Source organism: Cetorhinus maximus, chromosome 2 (genome assembly GCF_964194155.1).
Source record: "Cetorhinus maximus chromosome 2, sCetMax3.hap1.1, whole genome shotgun sequence".
NCBI classification, from domain to species: Eukaryota; Metazoa; Chordata; class Chondrichthyes; order Lamniformes; family Cetorhinidae; genus Cetorhinus; species Cetorhinus maximus.
Window position 1 is genome coordinate 1,106,078 of NC_135880.1, and position 21,217 is coordinate 1,127,294.

Here is a 21,217-nt window from a genome sequence, read left to right on the forward strand (position 1 = left end):
TTTCCCTCTCTCAAAACCATGTTGACCCTGCCTGATTGCCTTGAATTTTTCAAGTGCCCTGTTATAACGTGTTTAATAATTGCTCCTTATATTCTCCCCGTGAGAGATGTTAAGCTAACTGGCCTATAATTTCCTGCTCTCTCTCTCCTTCCTTTATAGAATACAGGAGTTACATTCACTATTTTCCAATCTCATAGAACCTTCCTCAAATCTGGGGCATTTTGGAAAATTAAAACCAATGCTTCGACTATCTCACCGGCCACTTCTTTTAAGACGTTGGGATGTTGTCCATCAGGAGCTGGGGATTTGTCAGCCTGCAGGTCCAACAATTTGCTCAATACCACTTTCCTGGTGAATGTAAATTTCCTGAGCCCCTCCCTTCCTTCCATTTGCTGATTTACAGCTTTCTGAGATGTTACTTGTATCATCTATAGTGAAGACTGATGCAAAATACCTGTTCAATCCATCTGCCATCTCCTTATTTTCCATTGTTAATTCCCAGAATCTCTTTTTTTGGACCAACGCTCCCTTTGTTAACTCTTCTTCTTTACCTATCTATAGAAACTCTTACTATCAATCTCTATATTTCTAGCTAGCTTTCTCTCATGCCCTATTTTTCCATCCTTATTAATCTTTTTAGTCATTCATTGCTGTTCTTCATATTCTGTCCAATCTTCTGTCCTGCCACCTAACTATGCACAATTATATGCTTTTTCTTTAAGTTTGATACTGTTTTTAACTTTTTTAGTTAACCACGGATGGTGGGTCCTCCCTCTTGGAATTTTCTTTCTCGTTGGATTGTATCTATTCTGTGTATTCTGAAATATACCCTTAAACCTCTGCCGTTGCATCAGTTCTGACCTATCCCTTAACATGTTTGCCAGTTCACTTTAGCTAGCTTTGCTTTCATGCCCTCATAATTGCCTTTATTTAAGTTTAAAATACTAGTTTTGCATCAACTCTTTTCTCCTTCAAACTGAATGTAAAATTCAATCATATAATGACCTCTGCTACCTAGGGGTACCTTCAGTGAGAGGTCATTTATTAATCCTATGTCGTTGCACGATACCAAGTCGAATATAGCCTACTCTCTGGTTGTCTCCGGAATGTGCTGTTCTAAAACTATTCTGAAATCATTCCGTGATCTCCTCATCTAGGCTACCTTTGCCCACCTGATTTTCCCAGTCAATATGCAGATTAAGATCACCCATGATTATCAACATACTTTTATGACAAGCTCCCATTATTTCTTCCTTTATATCCTATCCTACTGTTTGATTAATGTTAGGGGGCCTGCACAATGCACCCACAAGTGACTTCATACCTTTATCATTTCTCATCTCAACCCAAATCACTTCCACATCCTGGCTTGCTGAGCTTCGGTCATCCCTCTCTATTGTGCTAATACCAGCATTAATTAACAGAGCCACTCTTCCATCTGTTCCTAGCTTCCTGTTCTTCCTAAATGCCATGTACCCTTCGATATTCAGGCCCCGAAATATGTCATCCTGCAGCCATATCTCTGTAATGGCTATCAGATCGTACTTATTTATTTCTATTTGTGCTATCAGTTCATCTGTTTTGTTTTGAATGCTTCGTGCATTCAGATACGGAGCCTGTAGCTTTGTCCTTGTATTATTTTTGTAACCTCTCACCTTATCTGCTGATTTACTCTTAGATTTGTACACTTTGTCGCTGCCTGTCATGGTCTCTTTATCATTTCCCATATTGGCATTCGATAAAGGCATTCAATAAGGTGTCACATCAAAGGTTACTACACAAAATAAGAACTCATGGTGTAGGCGGTGACATGATAGCATGGATAGAAGATTTGCTAGCTAGCAGGAAGCTGGGATAAATGGGTCATTTTCATATTGGCAAGCTGTAACTAGTGGACTGCCACAGGGATCAGTGCTGGGGCTTAAACTGTTTACAATCTACATTGATGACTTGGATGAATGTATCTGTATTTAATGTATTTTCTGATGACAAGATAGGTAAGTAAGTTGTCAAGAGTACATGGAGACTACAAAGGGATTAAGTAATGGGCAAAATGTTGGCAGATCTAGTATAATGTGGCAAAATGTGAACTTGTCCACTTTGGCATGAAGAATAGTAAGCATTATATTATTTGAATGGAGACTGCAGAACTCTTACAGTATAGAGGGACCTGGGTGTCCTGGTACACGGATCTCAAAAAGTTGGTTTGCAGGTGCAGCAAGTGACTATAAAGGCAAATGGAATGTTGATGTTTATTGTGAGAAGAATTGAGTATGAAAGTGGGGAAGGTTTGTTACAGTTGTACATGGCCTTAATGAGATCATATTTGGAGTACTGTGTAAAGTTTTGGTCTCCTTACTTAAGAAAGGATATAATTGCATTAGAGGCAGTTCAGAGAAGGTTCAAGCAAAATACTGCGGATGTTGGAAATCTAGAACAAAAACAAAAATACCTGGAAAAAAACTCAGACCTGCTGAGTTTTTCCAGTTATTTTTGTTTTTGTTCAGAGAAGGTTCATCTGGCTGACTCCTGGGATGAAAGGGTTGTCTTATGAGGAAAGGTTGAGCTGGTTGGGCTTATATCAATTAGAGTTTAGAAGAATGAAACATGAAGACCCTGAGGGGCCTTGACAGGTTTGATGCTGAGAGGATGTTTTCCCTCATGGGGGGGATCTAGAACTAGGGGACACCGTTTAAAAAAATATAGGGATCTCCTGCTTAAGACAGAGATGGGGAGAAATGTTTTTCTGAGGGTCGTTCGTCTGGAATTCTTCCCCAGAGAGCAATGGAGACTGGGTCATTGAATATATTCAAGGCTGAGTTAGACAAGATCAGGGTTATGGGAGATAGACAGGGAAGTGGAGTTGAGGCCACATTTAAATCAGCAATGATCATATTGAATAGAGGAGCAAGCTTGAGGGGCCGAGGCTAAAATACCCTGGTCCACGTATTGTTCCAAGAAACCGTCCTGATGCTCTGAGCTCCTCCTCCAGGTTAGCTTTGCCAATTTGATTTATACTTTACTTACAGGCCCCTATTATTCCTTGATTTATACTCTGTCCTGCAATATAGCTTTTTAAAAATTCGTTCATGGGATGTGAGCATTGATGGCTAGACCAGCAATTGTTGCCTGCTCTAATTGCCCTTGAATTGAGTGGCTTGCCAGGCCTTTTCAGAGGGCATTTAAGCGTTAACCACATTGCTGTGGGTCTGGAGCTAGATGTAGGCCAGACCAGGTTTCCTTCCCTAAAGGACATGAGTGAACCAGATGGGTTTTTACAACCATTGACGATGGTTTTTTATGGCCATCATTAGACTTTTTAGTCCAGATTTTTATTGAATTTGTGGGATTTGCCATGGTGGGATTTGAACCCGGGTGCCCAGAGCATTAGCTTGGGTTTCTGGATTACCAGTCCAGTGACAATACCAATATTGCATCACCTCGCCTGTCAGTGGGCCTATAAAGCATTCACACTGTTGGCTTCTTTCCTTTGCTATTCTTATCTCCACCCAACCTGATGCTCTGTTTTAATTCTCACCAGAAAAGAACGAGAAGACATGAAACATTTTTTAACATAACAGATTGTGGTAACCTGAAACGCGCTGCTCCACAGGGTGGCAAAGCAGGTTTAGTGGAAACATTCAATCTGGAATTTGATAAAATACTTTAACAGGATTAAAGTTACAGAGCTATAGAGAAAGAGCAGACATACCAGATTAACTGGAAAGCTCTAACAAAGAACTGGCATGGGTGTGCTGGCCTGAATGACCTCCTGTATTGTATCATTCTATGATTCTATGATGTTGATGCTGAGGAGCTTGTGTCATCCAAGACTAGATATTGGACAAGCAGTCTGACAAATAGAGGCTTTTAGAGTGGATCTTGGAGAAAATCATAGAGAGAGAGAGAACTGACCATAAGACGGAGGAGCCAGAAGTAGGCCATTCGGCCCATCGAGCCTGCTCTGCCATTAAATGAGGTCATGGCTGATCTGATAATCCTCAACTCCACTTTCCTGCCTTTTCCCTGTAACCCTTGATTCCTTTACTGATTAAAAATCTGTCTATCTCTGCCTTGAATATACTTAACAACCCAGCCTCTACAGCCCTCTGTGGTAAAGAATTCCACAGATTCACTACCCTCTGAGAGAAGAAATTCTGCCTCACCTCTGTCTTAAATGGGTGACCCCTTACTCTGAGATTATGCCCTCTGGTCCTAGACTCTCCCACAAGGGGAAGCAACCTCTCAGCATCTACCCTGTCAAGCCCCCCAAGAATCTTTTATGTTTCAATAAGGTTGCCTCCCATTCTTCTAAACTCCAATGAGTACAGGCCCAACCTACTCAACCTCTCCTCATAAGAAAATCCCTCCATACCCCAGATCAACCTAATGAACCTTCTCTGAACTGCCTCAAATGCCAGTTTATCTTTCCTTGGATAAGGAGACCAAATCTGTTCACAGTATTCAAGGTGTGATCTAACTAGTGCCTTGTATAGTTTTAGCAAAACTTCCCTATTTTTATACTCCATTCCCTTTGAAATAAAGGCCAATATTCCATTTACCATCCCTATTGCCTGTTGAACTTATATGCTAGCTTTTTGGGATTCATGCACGAGGATTCCCAAATCCCTCTGTGCTGCAGCCTTCTGCAGTCTATCTCCAATTAAATAACATTCAGCTCCTCTATTCTTCCTGCCAAAGTGCAAAACCTCTCATTTTCCCACATCGTATTCCATCTGCCAAGTTTTTGCCCATTCACTTAACCTGTCTATATCCCTCTGTAGACTCTGTCATCCTCACCACTTGTCTTCCCACCTGTTTTTGTGTCCTTCGCAAATTTGGCGATAGTTCATTCACTTCCCTCATCTAAGTCATTAATATATATTGTAAATAATTGCGGCCCTGGCACTGATCCCTGTAGCACTCCACCAGTTACAGATTGCCATAATGAAAATGCCCCCCTTATCCCAACTCTGTCCCCTATTAATTAGCCAATTCTCTATCCATGCTGATATTATACCCCCAACTCCACGGGCTTTTATTAAGCAGCCTAATGTGTGGTACATTATCAAAAGACTTTTGGAAATCCAAATATATTACATCTACTGGTTCCCCTTTATCCTGCTTGTTATCACAAATAATTCTAATAAATTTATCAGGCATGATTTCCCCTTTGTGAAGCTATGCTGACTCTGCGTGACTATATTATGCCTTTCTAAATGCTCTGCTATTACATCCTTTATAACAGACTCCAACATTTTCCCAAAGACAGATTTTAAGCTAATTGGCCTATAGTTATCTGTTTTCTGTCTCCCTTTCTCTCCCCACTTTTTGAATAAGGGCGTTATATTGGCAGTTTTCCAAGCTTCTGGGACTTTTCCAGAATCTAAGGATTCTTGGAAGATCACTACCAGTGCAACCACTATTTGTGTAGCTACTTCCTTTAATATCTTAGGATGCAACTCATCAGGTCCAGGGGACTTACTGGCCATTAGCCCCATTAATTTCCCTCTTACCTTTGCTCTAGTGATAATTATGATAGTTATTGTATTTATTTCCTCCCCCACTTTTGCCCATTGATTATTTAGTATTTTTGGAATGCTGTTAGTGTCTTCTACTGTGAAGACTGCTGCAAAATATTTATTCAACTCCTCTGCCATTTTCTGGTTCCCCATTATTATTTCCCCAGCCTCATTCTCTAAGGGGCCTATGTTCACTTTGGTCTCTCTCTTCCTTTTTATATATTTAAAGAAGCTCTTACTGTCTGTTTTTATATTACTTTCTAGTTTACACTCAAAATTTATTTTCTCCCTCTTTATTTTTTTTGGTCATCTTTTGTTGGTTTTTAAGATTTTCCCAATCCTCTTGCTTACCACTAATCTTTGGCACATTGTATGTTTTTACTTTCAATTTGACACTATCCTTAACTTCATTGGTTAACCATGGTTGGTTTATCCCCTCCCTACAATCCTTCTTTCTCACTGGGATATATCTTCGTTGTGAGCCATGAACTATTTTCTTAAACGTCTGCCATTGTTCATCAACCGTCTTTTCTGCTAAACTCCTTTCCCAGTCCACTCCAGCCAACTCTGCCCTCATTCCTTTGTGGTTAACCTTATTTAAGTTTAGCAGAGTTGTTTCCAACCCAAGTTTCTCACTCTCAAACTGAATGCTAAATTCTACCATGTGTGGTCAATTTTTCCTGTGGGATCTTTTACTCTGAGATCATTTATTAAACCTGCTTCATTACACATTACCATTTCCAAAATAGCCTGATCCCTGGTTGGATCCACAACATATTGTTCTAGGAAACTGTCCTGAATATACTCTGAATTCTTGCTCGTGGCTACCTCTACCAATTTGATTTTCCCAAATCTACATGAAGATTAAAGTCACCTGTGATTAATTTACTGCCTTTTCTATATGCCCTCATTATCTCCTGATTTATTCTCTGTCCTACAGTATAGCTACTGTTAGGGGGCCTAGATATGATTCCCACTAGTGTCGACTTCCCCTTGTTATTTCTTACCTCCACCCATACGGATTCTACATCTTCTGATCCCAGATCATTTCTTGCCAACGTACTTATTCCATCTAGTACTAACAAAGCTTCCCCACCATCCTTTCCTTCCTGGCTGTCCTTTAGAAAAGTCACATACCCCTGAATATTTAGTTGCCAGCTTTGATCTCCTTGTAACCATGTCACTGTATTGGCTATAAGATCATACCCATTAACCTCTATTTGTGCTGTTAATTCATTTATTTTGTTCTGAATATTACGTGCATTTAAGTAAGGAGCCATTAATTTTGCATTTTCATAATTTTTTTCCCTCTTTGGCCCCATTTACTGCTTTTTTTTGTGTTTGTACACTGTCCCTTCCTGTCACACTCCAGGCATCAATACCTAAATAGCTACCCTGCAATGTTGCTTTGTATGCCTAGGTATCCCCTCTCCAGAACCCCACCCCCCATTTAGTTTAAACCCCCTCTACAGCCCTAGTTATTCGATTCACCAGGATACTGGTCCCAGTATGGTTCAAGTGAAGCCCGTCCAATCGGAACAGCTCCCTTCTACCCCAGTACTGGCGCCAGTGCCCCATGAGCTGAAACCCATTCCTCCCACACCAACCTTTGAGCCACGCATTTAGCTCCTTGACTTTATGTACCGTATGCCAGTTTGCCCGTGGCTCAGGTAGTAGTTCCGAGATTATTACCTTGAAGGTTCTGCTTTTTAATTTAGCTCCTAACTGATCAAACTTTTCAGCAGAACCTCCTTTCTAGTCCTATCAGTTTCATTGGTACCAACGTGGACAATGACAACTGGATCCCTCCCCTCCCATTCCCAAGTTCCTCTCCAGTCCTGAGGGGACGTCCTTAACCCTGGCACCAGGCAGGCAACACAGCCTTCGGGAATCACGCTGACGGCTGCAGAGAAGAGTATCTGTCCCCCTAATTATACTGTCCCCTACCACTACTAAGTTTCTATATCCTCCCCCACTTGAATGGCTTCCTCTACCACGGTGCCGTGGTCAGTTCACTCATCCTTCCTGCAATCCCTGCTCTCATCCACACAGCTTGCAAGAACCTCCATAAGACCATAAGACATAGGAGCAGAAATTAGGCCATTCGGCTCATCGAGTCTGCTCCGCCATTCAATCTGATAAGTTTCTCAACCCCATTCTCCTGCCTTCTCCCCGTAACCTTCGATCCCCTTACCAATCAAGAACCTATCTATCTCCGTCTTAAATACACTCAATGACCTGGCCTCCACAGCCTTCTGTGGCAATGAATTCCATAGATTCACCACTCTCTGGCTAAAGAAGTTTCTCCTCATCTCTGTTCTAAAAGGTCTTCCCTTTACTCTAAGGCTATGCCCTCGGGTATTAGTCTCTCCTACTAATGGAAACATCTTCCCCATAACCTCGTAACTGTTGCAGGGGCCAAGGCTCCTCGAACGCTACCCCCTTGGTCCCCATACCTGCTTCATCTACAGTCAGAACGTCCTGTCCTTGATCACAGACCAAAGTTGAATTATCTAATTATTTGAGGGCTGTGACCACCTCCTGGAGCAAAGTGTCCAGGTAACTTTCCCCCTCCCTGATGTGGCACAATGTCTGCTGCTCCGACTCCAGCCCCTTAACTTGGATCTGAAGTTCCTCAAGTTAAAGATGTGTTCGCTCTGTATTACCTTAGTGTCCACCAGGTCCCACATACTGCAGCAGCAACACACCACCCGTTCTGCCATTACTATCGTATTTTATTTAATTACTTAATTAATTACTCTAGCATCTCTGCTCTTTACACTTGAAGAATCCTCCACTCTTCACTATAAATTTTGTTACAGACCAGTACTTATATTTAAGCTATTTTTATGATAAAGAAGAAAAAAAAGACCAGAGACCTAAACACAAACTAAAGATCTTACTTTTACTTTAAAGACTAGAATTACTCACCAAACAGCTGCTCTCCACACTCCTTAATGGTCTCTCTCTCTCTCTCTCTCTGTGTGTTAATAGCCCCACTGCTTTTCACACACTCTCACTGTTAATGGCCCCGCTGCTTTTCTCACACACACACACACACACACTGTTAATAGCCTCGCTGCTTTTCACACACTCTCACTGTTAATGGCCCCTGCTGCTTTTCACACACTCTCACTGTTAATGGCCCCCGCTGCTTTTCACACACTCTCACTGTTAATGGCCCCGCTGCTTTTCTCACACTCTCACTGTTAATGGCCCTGCTGCTTTTCTCACACTCTCACTGTTAATGGCCCTGCTGCTTTTCTCACACTCTCACTGTTAATGGCCCCACTGCTTTTCACACACACTCACTGTTAATGGCTCCGCTGCTTTTCACACACACACACACACACTATTAATGGCCCAGCTGCTTTTCACACACACACACTATTAATGGCCCAGCTGCTTTTCACACACACTCACTGTTAGTGGCCCCGCTGCTTTTCACACACACACACTATTAATGGCCCAGCTGCTTTTCACACACTCTCACTGTTAATGGCTCCGCTGCTTTTCTCACACACACACACTATTAATGGCCCAGCTGCTTTTCACACACACTCACTGTTAATGGCCCCGCTGCTTTTCACACACACACACACACACACACTATTAATGGCCCAGCTGCTTTTCACACATTCTCACTGTTAATGGCCCTGCTGCTTTTCTCACAGTCTCACTGTTAATGGCCCCACTGCTTTTCTCACACTCTCACTGTTAATAGCCCCGCTGCTTTTCTCACACTCTCACTGTTAATGGCCCTGCTGCTTTTCTCACACTCTCACTGTTAATGGCCCCGCTGCTTTTCTCACACTCTCACTGTTAATGGCCCCGCTGCTTTTCACACACTCTCACTATTAATGGCCCAGCTGCTTTTCACACACTCTCACTGTTAATGGCCCCGCTGCTTTTCTCACACTCTCACTGTTAATGGCCCAGCTGCTTTTCACACACTCTCACTGTTAATGGCCCCACTGCTTTTCTCACACTGTCACTGTTAATGGCCCCGCTGCTTTTCACACACTCTCACTGTTAATGGCCCCGCTGCTTTTCTCACACTCTCACTGTTAATGGCCCCGCTGCTTTTCACACACTCTCACTGTTAATGGCCCTGCTGCTTTTCGCACACTCTCACTGTTAATGGCCCTGCTGCTTTTCTCACTCTGACTGTTAATGGCCCCGCTGCTTTTCGCACACTCTCACTGTTAATGGCCCTGCTGCTTTTCTCACACTCTCACTGTTAATGGCCCCGCTGCTTTTCTCACACTCTCACTGTTAATGGCCCCGCTGCTTTTCACACACTCTCACTATTAATGGCCCAGCTGCTTTTCACACACTCTCACTGTTAATGGCCCAGCTGCTTTTCACACACTCTCACTGCTAATGGCCCCGCTGCTTTTCTCACACACTCGCTGTTAATGGCCCCGCTGCTTTTCTCACACTCTCACTGTTAGTGGCCCCACTGCTTTTCACACACACTCACTGTTAATGGCCCCGCTGCTTTTCTCACACTCTCACTGTTAATGGCCCTGCTGCTTTTCACACACTCTCACCGTTAATGGCCCCGCTGCTTTTCTCACACTCTCACTGTTAATGGCCCCGCTGCTTTTCACACACTCTCACTGTTAATGGCCCCGCTGCTTTTCTCACACTCTCACTGTTAATGGCCCCGCTGCTTTTCTCACACTCTCACTGTTAATGGCCCCGCTGCTTTTCTCACACTCTCACTGTTAATAGCCCCGCTGCTTTTCTCACACTCTTACTGTTAATGGCCCCGCTGCTTTTCTCACACTGTCACTGTTAATGGCCCCGCTGCTTTTGTCACACTCTCACTGTTAATGGCCCCGCTGCTTTTCACACACTCTCACTATTAATGGCCCAGCTGCTTTTCACACACTCTCACTGTTAATGGCCCCGCTGCTTTTCTCACACACTCGCTGTTAATGGCCCTGCTGCTTTTCTCACACTCTCACTGTTAGTGGCCCCGCTGCTTTTCTCACACTCTCACTGTTAGTGGCCCCACTGCTTTTCACACACACTCACTGTTAATGGCCCCGCTGCTTTTCTCACACTCTCACTGTTAATGGCCCAGCTGCTTTTCACAAACTCTCACTGTTAATGGCCCCACTGCTTTTCTCACACTCTCACTGTTAATGGCCCCGCTGCTTTTCTCACACTCTCACTGTTAATGGTCCTGCTGCTTTTCTCACACTCTCACTGTTAATGGCCCCGCTGCTTTTCACACACTCTCACTGTTAATGGCCCTGCTGCTTTTCGCACACTCTCACTGTTAATGGCCCCGCTGCTTTTCTCACTCTGACTGTTAATGGCCCCGCTGCTTTTCGCACTCTCTCACTGTTAATGGCCCCGCTGCTTTTCTCACTCTGACTGTTAATGGCCCCGCTGTTTTTCTCACACACACACTATTAATTGCCCAGCTGCTTTTCACACACACTCACTGTTAATGGCCCCGCTGCTTTTCACACACACACACACACACACACACACACACACACACACACACTATTAATGGCCCAGCTGCTTTTCTCACACACTCTCTGTTAATGGCTCCGCTGCTTTTCTCTCACTCTCACTGTTAATGGCCCCGCTGCTTTTCTCACACACTCACTATTAATGGCCCCGCTGCTTTTCACACACTCTCACTGTTAATGGCCCCGCTGCTTTTCACACACACTCACTGTTAATGGCCCTGCTGCTTTTCACACACACTCACTGTTAATGGCCCCGCTGCTTTTCTCACACTCTCACTGTTAATGGCCCAGCTGCTTTTCACACACACTCACTGTTAATGGCTACGCTGCTTTTCACACACACTCACTGTTAATGGCTCCGCTGCTTTTCACACACTCATTGTTAATGGCCCCGCTGCTTTTCTCATACACTCATTGTTAATGGCCCCGCTGCTTCTCTCGCACCCTCTCATTGTTAATGGCCACGCTACTCCTCGCACCCTCCCTGTTAATGGCCCCACTGCTACTCTCGTTCTCTCACTGTTGAGGGCCCCACTGCTCCTCTCACAATCTCACTGTTAATGGCCCCGTAGCTGCTCTTGCACACTCACTGTTAAGGACATAATGTCATGAGCATTTGTGTGGAAACTTTCCCCATGTGTGAGAGTTATGTTGCCAAAAGAGAGCATGTAGATTGAGAAGAGAAAAGGCATGCATAGAACGAGCCAAGGAAGGATCGCAGTGACAGAAGATGCAGTTCCTGTCTGTTGCTGAGAAGTAATAGAGGCCAGGCTGGAGCAGTATAAATGGGGAGCCAGACTTGGAGCTGGGTAGATTTAAAAAAAAAAGAGAAAGCAATTGGGAGAAGACACATAGGTTGAGGGTGGATATTTTGGGGTAGGATGGGGGTCTGGTTTTATTGGTTAACAGATAAGAGGTGAATTTCACAGAAGGTGAGCTGAGAAAGATCTGAAGGAGATAACTACTAAGCCACAAAAAAGCAAGGGTACAAAGTTAAATTGTTAATTTGTGGGGGCATAGTGTGGTGGCAGAGGCAGCTGCATAGCAACTAAAACCCATCAGTTCTTTGCATTTGGAGAAGAGAATGGCAATAGTGGGGGAGAATTGTTATAGAAAAAATAATTGAATTACCCTTGTGCTCTGAGGCGACTGAAATAATGAACTATTTTGTCAATGTTTGAGGCATCATGCATAATTGCCAGTCGATCTTGCCAACTTATTAGGATGGAGACTGAGCTGGGAACTGGAGAAATAGCGAGAGTACAGGGCAAATATGTTCTCGTAAAGGCAAAGGGGGGGACCAAGTCTGGAGAATCCTGGATGTCAAGGGCATAAAGGTTAGGAGTAAGGAAAAAAGAGAAGCTTATGGCAGATACCGAGGGCTTAATAAGCAGAGTCCCTAGAGGAGTATAAAAAGTGCAGGGGGGGATCTTAAAAGGAAATTAGGAAAGCTAAGAGAGTACATGAGAAAGCATTGGTGGGCAGAATAAAGGAAAACCCAAAGGGTTTTTTAAATATATGAAGAGCAAGAGGAAAGCGTAGGGCCAGTTGGGGACCATAGAGGTAATCTGTGTGTGGACCTGGAATCCGTGGGTACAGTCCTCAATGAATACTTTGCATCGGTCTTCACAATGATGCAGGTATATACATCAGGGTGGAGGACTGTGAAGAATTCGAGGAAATTAACAGAGAGAGAGAGGAGGTACTAGCAGTTTTAGCGGCCTTAAAGGTGGATAAATCCACAGGACCGGATGAGATGTTTCCCAGGCTGTTGAGGGAGGCAAGGGAAGAGATATCAGGGGCCCTGGAAGTAATTTTTAAATCCTCTCTGGCCACAGGTGAGGTGCTGGAGGACTGCTAATGTTGACCCTTATTTAAAAAAAGGAGGAAGAAATAGACCAGGAAATTATGGGCCAGTCAGTCTAACCTCGGTGGTGAGGAAGTTACTAGGAAGAACGACCGAATATATCCGCGTTTGGAGAGACACGGATTAATCAGGGATAGTCAGCATGGATTTGTTAAGGGAAGGCTGTGTTTGACAAACGAGATCAAAATTTTTTGTGGAAGTAACCAGGAGTGTTGATGAGAGGAGGGTAATGCATTTGATGTGGTCTACATGGACTTTAGCAAGGCTTTTGATAATGTCCCTCATGGCAGACTGGTCAAGAAAGTTCTTACTCTTGCCCATGGGATCCAAGGCAAAGTGGCACATTGGATCCAAAATTGGCTGAGAGGCAGGATGCAGAGGGTGATGATAGAGGGATGTTTCTGTGACTGGAAGTCTGTTTCCAGTGGGGTTCTGCAGGGCTCAGTGCTGGGGCCCTTGCTGTTTGTGGTGTACATAAATGATTTGGACTTAAATGTAGTGGGTATGATCAAAAGGTTTGCGGATGACATGAAAATCGGTAGGGTGGTAAATAGTGAGGAGGATAGCAGTAATCTTCAGGAGGATATCAATGGACTGGTCAGGTGGGCAGAGCAGTGGCAAATGGAATTCAACTCGGAAAAATGTGCGGTAATGCGCTTGGGGAGGGATAACAAGGCAAGGGATTACACTATGAATGGTAGGACCCTGGAAAGTACTGAAGATCAGAGGGTTCTTGGTGTGCATATCCACAGATCCCTGAAGGTAGTAGGGCAGGTAGATAGGTGGTTAAGGAGGCATATGAGATACTTGCCTTTATTAGCCGAGGCATAGAATACAAGAGCGGGGAGGTTATGCTGGAACTGTATAAAATTCTTGTTAGGCCACAATTGGAGTACCGCGTGCAGTTCTGGTCACCACATTATAGGAAGGATGTGATTGCACTGGAGAGGGTGCAGAGGAGATTTATTAGGATGCTGCCTTGGCTGGAGGGCCTGAGCTATGAGGAAAGATTGGATAGGCTGGGGTTGTTTTCCTTGGAGCAACAAAGGTTGAGAAGGACTTGATAGAGGTGTATAAGATTGAGGGGCATAGATAGGGTGGATAGGAAGGCACTATTTCCATTAATAGAGGGGCCAATAACCAAGGGGCATAAATTTAAGGTAAGAGGTAGAAGGCTAATAGGAGAAATTTTTTCACCCAGAGGGTGGTGGGAGTCTGGAACTCACTGCCTGAAAGGGTGGTTGAGTCAGAAACTCTCCTAAGATTTAAGTATTTAAATATTTACTTGCATTGCCATAGCCTCCAGGGTTATGCGCCAAGCGCTGGAAAATGGAATTAGTGTAGTCAGACCTTTGTTGACCGGCGCGGACGCAATGGGCCGAATGACCTCTTTCTGTGCTGTAAACTTCTGAGTAATGAATACAGACTTATCCCGTTTGAAATGGATGGGGAAGGGCAGATGTAAAATGAATTGAGGAGGTGGGGTAGAGGTGAGAAGAAATCAGTCCAAAAAGAGAAAACTGAAGACAGCAGGTAATGATGGAATGAAGTCCTGTTATAGACATTTGGGGCCAATTCGAAGCAGCCACCAGCCTGCTGTAGAGAGAGACCCAGTGACAAGCTAGAGAAGAATCAGATAAAGAGCTTGTGTTGGCCAAGGCACTTGTGGGAATTTTCAGGGGTGTAATCACCAATTGATTCAGGTCAACCTGATTGCCATCCTCTCCACAGGTGAAGATGATGAGTTACCTCAGGAGTTATTACTGGGCAAACAACAGCTGAATGAATTGAGCAGCGAATCTGCCAAGATCAAAGCTATGGGCATCATGGATCGGGTATGTATTGCACCCTAAATTGCTTTAATTGGAAGGAAGAACTTTAAACCATCACTTCTGTAAATCAGGCAACAGATTGGCAGTCTGACTTATGTGCCTGCTAGTTGATATCAGTATCTGAGAATGGATGTAGTGATTATATTTAAAAACTGTCCCCCTGTGCCACTGTTTGGCCCTTCACAAAGGTGGCACAATAGCAAAATCATGATACTGAAGATGGATTTAAAAAATATATTTTTTGGAATATGGTGGTATTCTGTAAAGAACGGTGTATGTGTGTAATTAACCGGGGATGAAGGTTAATAAAGTCAGCTTGCCTGTGGGAGCAGAGAGATGAAACGTAAAGGAAGTTAGATGCAAGCATTTGTAATGAGAGACCATGGTGAAGTTGAATGTCCGAGTTATTAGGTTTGGGTTTTAAAATTTGCATTAGGTGGTAGGTAAGGACTTGTCTTTTCAGCTGTTAAATTTCAAAGGGAGTTTAGAAGTAACAAGGGACTTTTATAACTTACAAAGGTTTCATAAGTAAACAAGGGAAGGTTATTAAATTTTGTTTGACCCAAAAGTGGAGGCAAGGGGAAAACATGAAAGATTTTTATATTTTGCAAAAACTGAGTTCAAAGACGTGCTTAGAACAATGGAGTCTAAGATCAAAGGGGAAAGAATATTTAAGGAAACGTTGAGTTGTGTTGGTTGTGTGGGGGCCGACCCACACAGGTGTGTGTGGATGTGAGACTAGCTCTGTGCTGAGAAAAGTTGAGTTTGAAGCAGTCATCCAGTTTTGAGCCAGAAAAGTCTTTGTTTTCAGAAAGCAGCCTGTTTCTGAACTTCCTTAGATTCCACAACAGAGTGGAAGAGAGTGAGCAATCATATGGTATACTTTACTGAAGTAGCAGCAGTTTGTGCCTTGGGTAATGTTACTGGATTTTTATGGTTAAAAATGTATAAGGGAGCTGTTGCCAAGTAGTTTACTTGTGTGTTCTGACCAAGTGGTTTTTTTAGGGGAATGTTTTGTAAGACTGTTTTAACTGTAATTTTATTCTTGTGTCTCTGAAGTTTTTTTTTCTCCTTGTTAATAAATCTTTAAATTTTAAAATCCTATAAGTGTTACTGGGATTCTGTGCTTCTGGGATCAGTAGTTTTCCCCTCTTTTTCAAAGTACAAAAAATGGTTATGATCAGTGAGAGAAGTTTCCCTCTGGGATTTGACTGTGGTCATAACACGATGCCTCAGGAATATTTCAGATTCATGTTCAACCAAGGAAGGCTCTAATTACGCCTGGCACACAGGCTTTGTTGTTCATGAAAGCCGTTTCCAGGGGGAAGCTGGTTCATGTCAATTCTATGCAAATTCAGAATCCTACACGCAGTGCCCACAATAGATACACACCCAGTGGCCAACCTTGCGTCTGGCATTAACTCGGTGGCTAATGCCCTTGTGCTTAACTAGTCCAGCATTGGTGCTTTTGTTTATATTTGGAACTTCATGCTATCATCTATTAGGTGAAATATAATGAGAGTGCGGGTGGAAGAGAAAATGCATCATTGTAGGTGCCAGTTTAAACAGGCAGTGCCCTCAGGTGTGCTATATGTAGGTAAATTTGTTAATGGGGTGATATTTGTATACCAGGAAATGTAACAGTGTGATTCCCCTAGTGCTCTGTTCGTTATTTTTAGCTGCTATTGGAACCTTTTTTCTTCCAAAATGTTGCTATTGGGCATCTTACACTTTCTTTCTTGTTTACAGCTTCCAACAGATAAGATGGTGAAGGTGCTAAGTATCTTGGAAAAGAACATACAGGACGGGTCCAAGCTTTCCACTTTGTTCAACCATGTGAGTTTTAAAATATCTGTGTGCACCTTGTTCAGTGGGAAATCGTTCAGTGTTTATATAAGATAGTGTGGCAATTGTGGTATTGGATTCGAATGTTTTCCGTGGCAAGGTGAGAGATTAAATATCTGCTCATTTGTGGTAATGCCAGCACAGCTAGTTCATTTCAAGGAATGGGATCTGCACACCTCTCCCCAGTCTGGCATGCATGTAACTTTTTTTATTCTTTCATGGGATGGGGGCATTACTGGCAAGGCCAACAAGGCTCTAATTGCCCTTGATCCTAGGCCATTTTAGATGGCATTTAAGAGTCAACCACATTGCTGTGGGTCTAAAGTCACATGTAGTCCAGACCAGGTAAGGACAGCAAATTTCCTTCCCTAAAGGGCATGTGAACCAGGTGGGTTTTTACGACATTCGATGAGACTAGTTTTCAATTCCAGATGTATTAATTGAATTTAAATTCCACCAGCTGCCATGGTGGGATTTGAACCCATGTCCTTGGATCATGAGCCTGGGCCTCTGGATTGCTAGCCTAGTGACATTACCACTACACCACGTCTCCCCGTAACGCAACTTACAAATTACATGGTGATCTTTAATGGCCTCTGCAAGTGCTTAGTTTAATTGTAAAAACAGTTGTTACTCGGTGGATCAAGAAGGTGCAGCCCATCACTGTCACCTCAGGACAATTCGGTGTGAGGAGTAAATGTAACATCATCAGTGTTGCTTACAAGTAGAAAATTAACTAGTTAATTAACCAGCTTTGATGTTACCAATTTATAGGACATTTGTAGCCTGTAATTGAGGGCATAAATGAGAAGTTCTGAAATTGTTTTAACAAAATGGAACCTAGTTTCTTGGGATTCTCTTTCCATTCTCTTGGAACATGGCCTGACATTTGCCACAATACCTCTGCAGTTGCTGGTCTACCCAGTCATACCGTCACTTCTAGCTTTTGCCAATGTTCCCAGTAAATGCTACCCTGATTCTTTCCTGTGGTTAAAAAAAAATCCACATCCTTTGGGACGTGTGAAGACTGCCCCAAAGGATGTGGATTTTTTGCTTTTTATTCGTTCATGGGATGTGGGCATCGCTGGCTAGGCCAGCGTTTATTGCCCATCTCTAATTGCCCTTTGTTCAGAGAGCATTTTAAGAGTCAACCACATTGCTGTGGGTCTGGAGTCACATGTAGGCCAGACCAGGTAAAGACGGCAGATTTCCTTCCCTACAACAAATAGCTTCGTGGTCATCAACAGACTTTTAATTCCAGATTTTTTATCGAACCTGGGTTCCCAGAGCATTACCCTGGGTCTCTGGAATACTGGTCCAGTGACAATAGCACTATGCCACTACCTCCCCTTATGGCATTGAACTGCTTTTGCCATTCATTGCTGCATGTAGCTGGCCCACATCACGCACAGTCAAGCTCTGCTCTGCTAAAACTGCCCACTACTCTATAGCCACATTGGAATGTAAAGATAACCCTGGATAAAAACAAAAAACTACTTTTGCTGGAAATCCAAAACAAAAACAGAATTACCTGGAAAAACTCAGCAGGTCTGGCAGCATCGGTGGAGAAGAAAAGAGTCGACGTTTCGAGTCCTCACGACCCTTCAACAGAACTCGTGAGGACTTGAAACGTCGACTCTTCTTCTCCACCGATGCTGCCAGACCTGCTGAGTTTTTCCAGGTAATTCTGTTTTTGTTTCAGATAACCCTGGATCCTGTTTTCTGCTAATCTCCCACTCATGCACAAACCATCTGCTTAGACCCCTCTCCCCTACCTCCCCCAACCCTACGTCCAACAAACGGTGCAAAGAGTTCATGCATTCCTTGAATAGAAGCTGACCATAGGCTTGCTTTGCCATTCAGTAAGATCATGAGGATGATCTTTAGAAAGATTTTGACCACGCATTCACTATTTGAAGTCAGCGTCATAACGGCACAAAAGGAGGCCATTCAGACCATTTGATCTATGCCAGATCTTCATAGAGCAATCCAGGTCATTTTGATTCCCCCACTTGATCCCCTTGCAAGTTTATTTCCCTCAAGCGCCCATCCAATTTCCTTTTGAAATCATTGATGTCTCCCCTTCCACACCATTGCAGGCAGCAAATTCCAGGCCATTGCCACCCTCTGCTTAAGAAAAGTTGTTCTTCGCATCTGTCCTGTATTTAATGCATGAAACCTTAAATCTGTGCCCCCTAGTCCTTGTACCATCAGCTAATAAATCATAGTCATAGAATGCTTACAGCACAGAAGGAGGCCATCCGGCTGTTGTGTCTGTGCTGGCCTCTTAAGAGCAAATCACCTAGTGCCACTCCCTTGCCTTTTTCCTGTAGCACTGCACATTTTTCCTCTTCAGATAATGATCCAGTTCTTTTTTGAAAGTCTTAATTGAACCTGCCTCCACTATATTCTCAGATAGTGAATTCCTTGCTGCATGAAAGGTTTTTCCTTGTGTCACCATTGCTGCCTTTGCCAGTTACCATGAACACTGACCTCTGCTTCTTGATCCTCCCACCAGTGGGAACAGTTTCTCTCTATTTAATCAGTCAACACTCCTCATGATTTTGCTGCTCACCAAGGGCAATTAGGGATGGGCAATAAATGCTGGTCTAGCCAGTGACACCCACATCCCATGAAAGAATGGAAAAAAATACCGTTATCAAATCTCCTCTCGACCTCTTGTCCAAGGAAAGCATTCCCATCTTCTCCACTCTTTCCATTCAATTGAATTTTCTCACCCCCGGAACCATTTTCGTGAATCCTTGCTGCACCCTCTCTCATGCCTTCACAACCTCACTAAAGTGTGGTGCCCAGAACTGGATGCAGTGCTCCAGTTGAGGCTGAACTAGTGTTTTATGCAGTTTTAACATAACTTCCCTTTGCTTTTGCGCACTCATCCCTATATATAAAGTCCAGGATTCCGTATGCTTTATCAACTGCTCTCTCAACTTGTCCTGCCACCTTCAATAATTTGTGCAGATATACACCCGGGTCCCTCTGCTTCTGCACCCTCTTCGTAGTTATACCCTTATTTTATATTGCCTCTGAGTTCTTCGTACCAAAATTAGTCACTTCACTATATTAAATTTCATCTGCAACTTTTCTGCACATTCCACCAATCTGTCTATGTCCTTTTGAAGTTCTATACTATCCTCCTCGAGCTTTGTATCATCTATAGATTTTGGAATTGTGCCCTGTGCGCCAAGGTCATTAATATATATCAGGAGGATCCCTGGGAAACTCCACTATAACCCTTCCTCCAGCCTGAAAAACATTTATTGCCACTATGTGTTTCCTGTCAGTCAGCCAATTTTGTATCCATGTTGCTATTGTTCCTTTTATTCCATGAGCTCTAATTTTGCTTACAAGTCCGTTCCAAGTACCATTTGGAAGTCCATGTACACCACATCAACAGCATTACCCGAATCAACACTCTGTCACCTCATCAAAAAACTTAAACAAGTTAGTCACAATTTGCCCTTAACACACCCATGCTGGCTTTCCTTTAATACATCTGCAAGTGGCTGTTGATTTTGTTTTGAATTATCTTTTCTAAAAGCTCCCCCACTGCTGTGGTTAAACCGACTGGCCTGTGGTTACTGGGCTTATCTTCACACCCTTTTTTGAACAAGGGTGTAACGTTTGCAATTCTCCAGTCCTCTGCCACAACCCCTGAATCTAAGGAAGATTTGAAAATTATGGCCAGTGGCTCCACAATTTCCACTCTCACTTCCCTCAGTATCGTTGGATGCATCTCATCCAGTCCTGCTGCTTATCAACCTTGACTGCACAGAGCCTAAACATAACCACCTCCTTATCAATTTTAAATCCTTCTAGCGTCTGAACTACCTCCTCTTTCACCATTTCCTGGGCAGCGGCATCTTCCTTGGTAAAGATTGATGAAAAGTATTCATTTAATACCTCAGCCATGCCCCTTGCCTCCATTCTTAAATCCCTTTTTGGTCCCTAATTTGCCCCACCCCTCCTCTTACCATCCTTTTACTATTTTTATGCCTTTTGGATTCATTTTATGTTGGCTGCCAGTCTCTTCTCATACTCTCTTTTTGCTTCTCTTATTTGTTTTTGCAATTCCCTTTCGAACCTTCCATATTCAATCTGGCCATCAATTGTATTGTCGACCTGACTTCTGTCATAAACACAATTTTTCTGTTTCATCTCAATTTCTATCTCTTTCAGCGTTCAGGGATCTCTGGTTTGTTTTCCCTACCTTTCCGCTTTTGTGAGAATATATCTTCTTTGTACTTGAACTATCTCTTCTTTAAAGGCAGCCCATTGTTCAGTTGTAGTTTTGTCTCTAATCTTTGATTCCAATTTATCTGGGCAAGATCCACCCTTACCCAATGAAGTTGGCTTTCCCTCAGTTAATTATTCTTACCCTTGTCGTTTTCCTTAGCCAACCTAAACCTTATGATAGACTGATCTCTATCCCCCAGATGTTCCCCTACTGACACTTGATCCACTTAGCTTACCTCATTCCTAAGAACTAGGCCTATCAATGCCTCCATTCTCAATGGACTAAGAATGCACTATTGTAGAAAATTCTTCTGAACGCACTAAGAACTCTTGCCCTTCTGTGCCCTTTGCATTACTATGATCCCAGTCTAAAGCACTTCTGCCTTGCAAAATTGTTCCTCTGCA

General features: G+C 43.3%; 1 protein-coding gene across 8 annotated transcripts in view; it reads left to right on the forward strand.

Annotated features, from left to right (window-relative positions):
- Nucleotides 1-21,217, forward strand: part of LOC144691642 (nipped-B-like protein) — a 564,605-nt gene that overhangs the window by 291,582 nt on the left and 251,806 nt on the right. For all 8 annotated transcript variants that reach the window (XM_078559979.1, XM_078559947.1, XM_078559954.1 and 5 more), the window contains 2 exons: nucleotides 14,613-14,716; nucleotides 16,463-16,549. In XM_078559979.1, coding sequence (XP_078416105.1) covers nucleotides 14,613-14,716; nucleotides 16,463-16,549 — 191 coding nt within the window. The remainder of the gene's footprint in view (nucleotides 1-14,612; nucleotides 14,717-16,462; nucleotides 16,550-21,217) is intronic.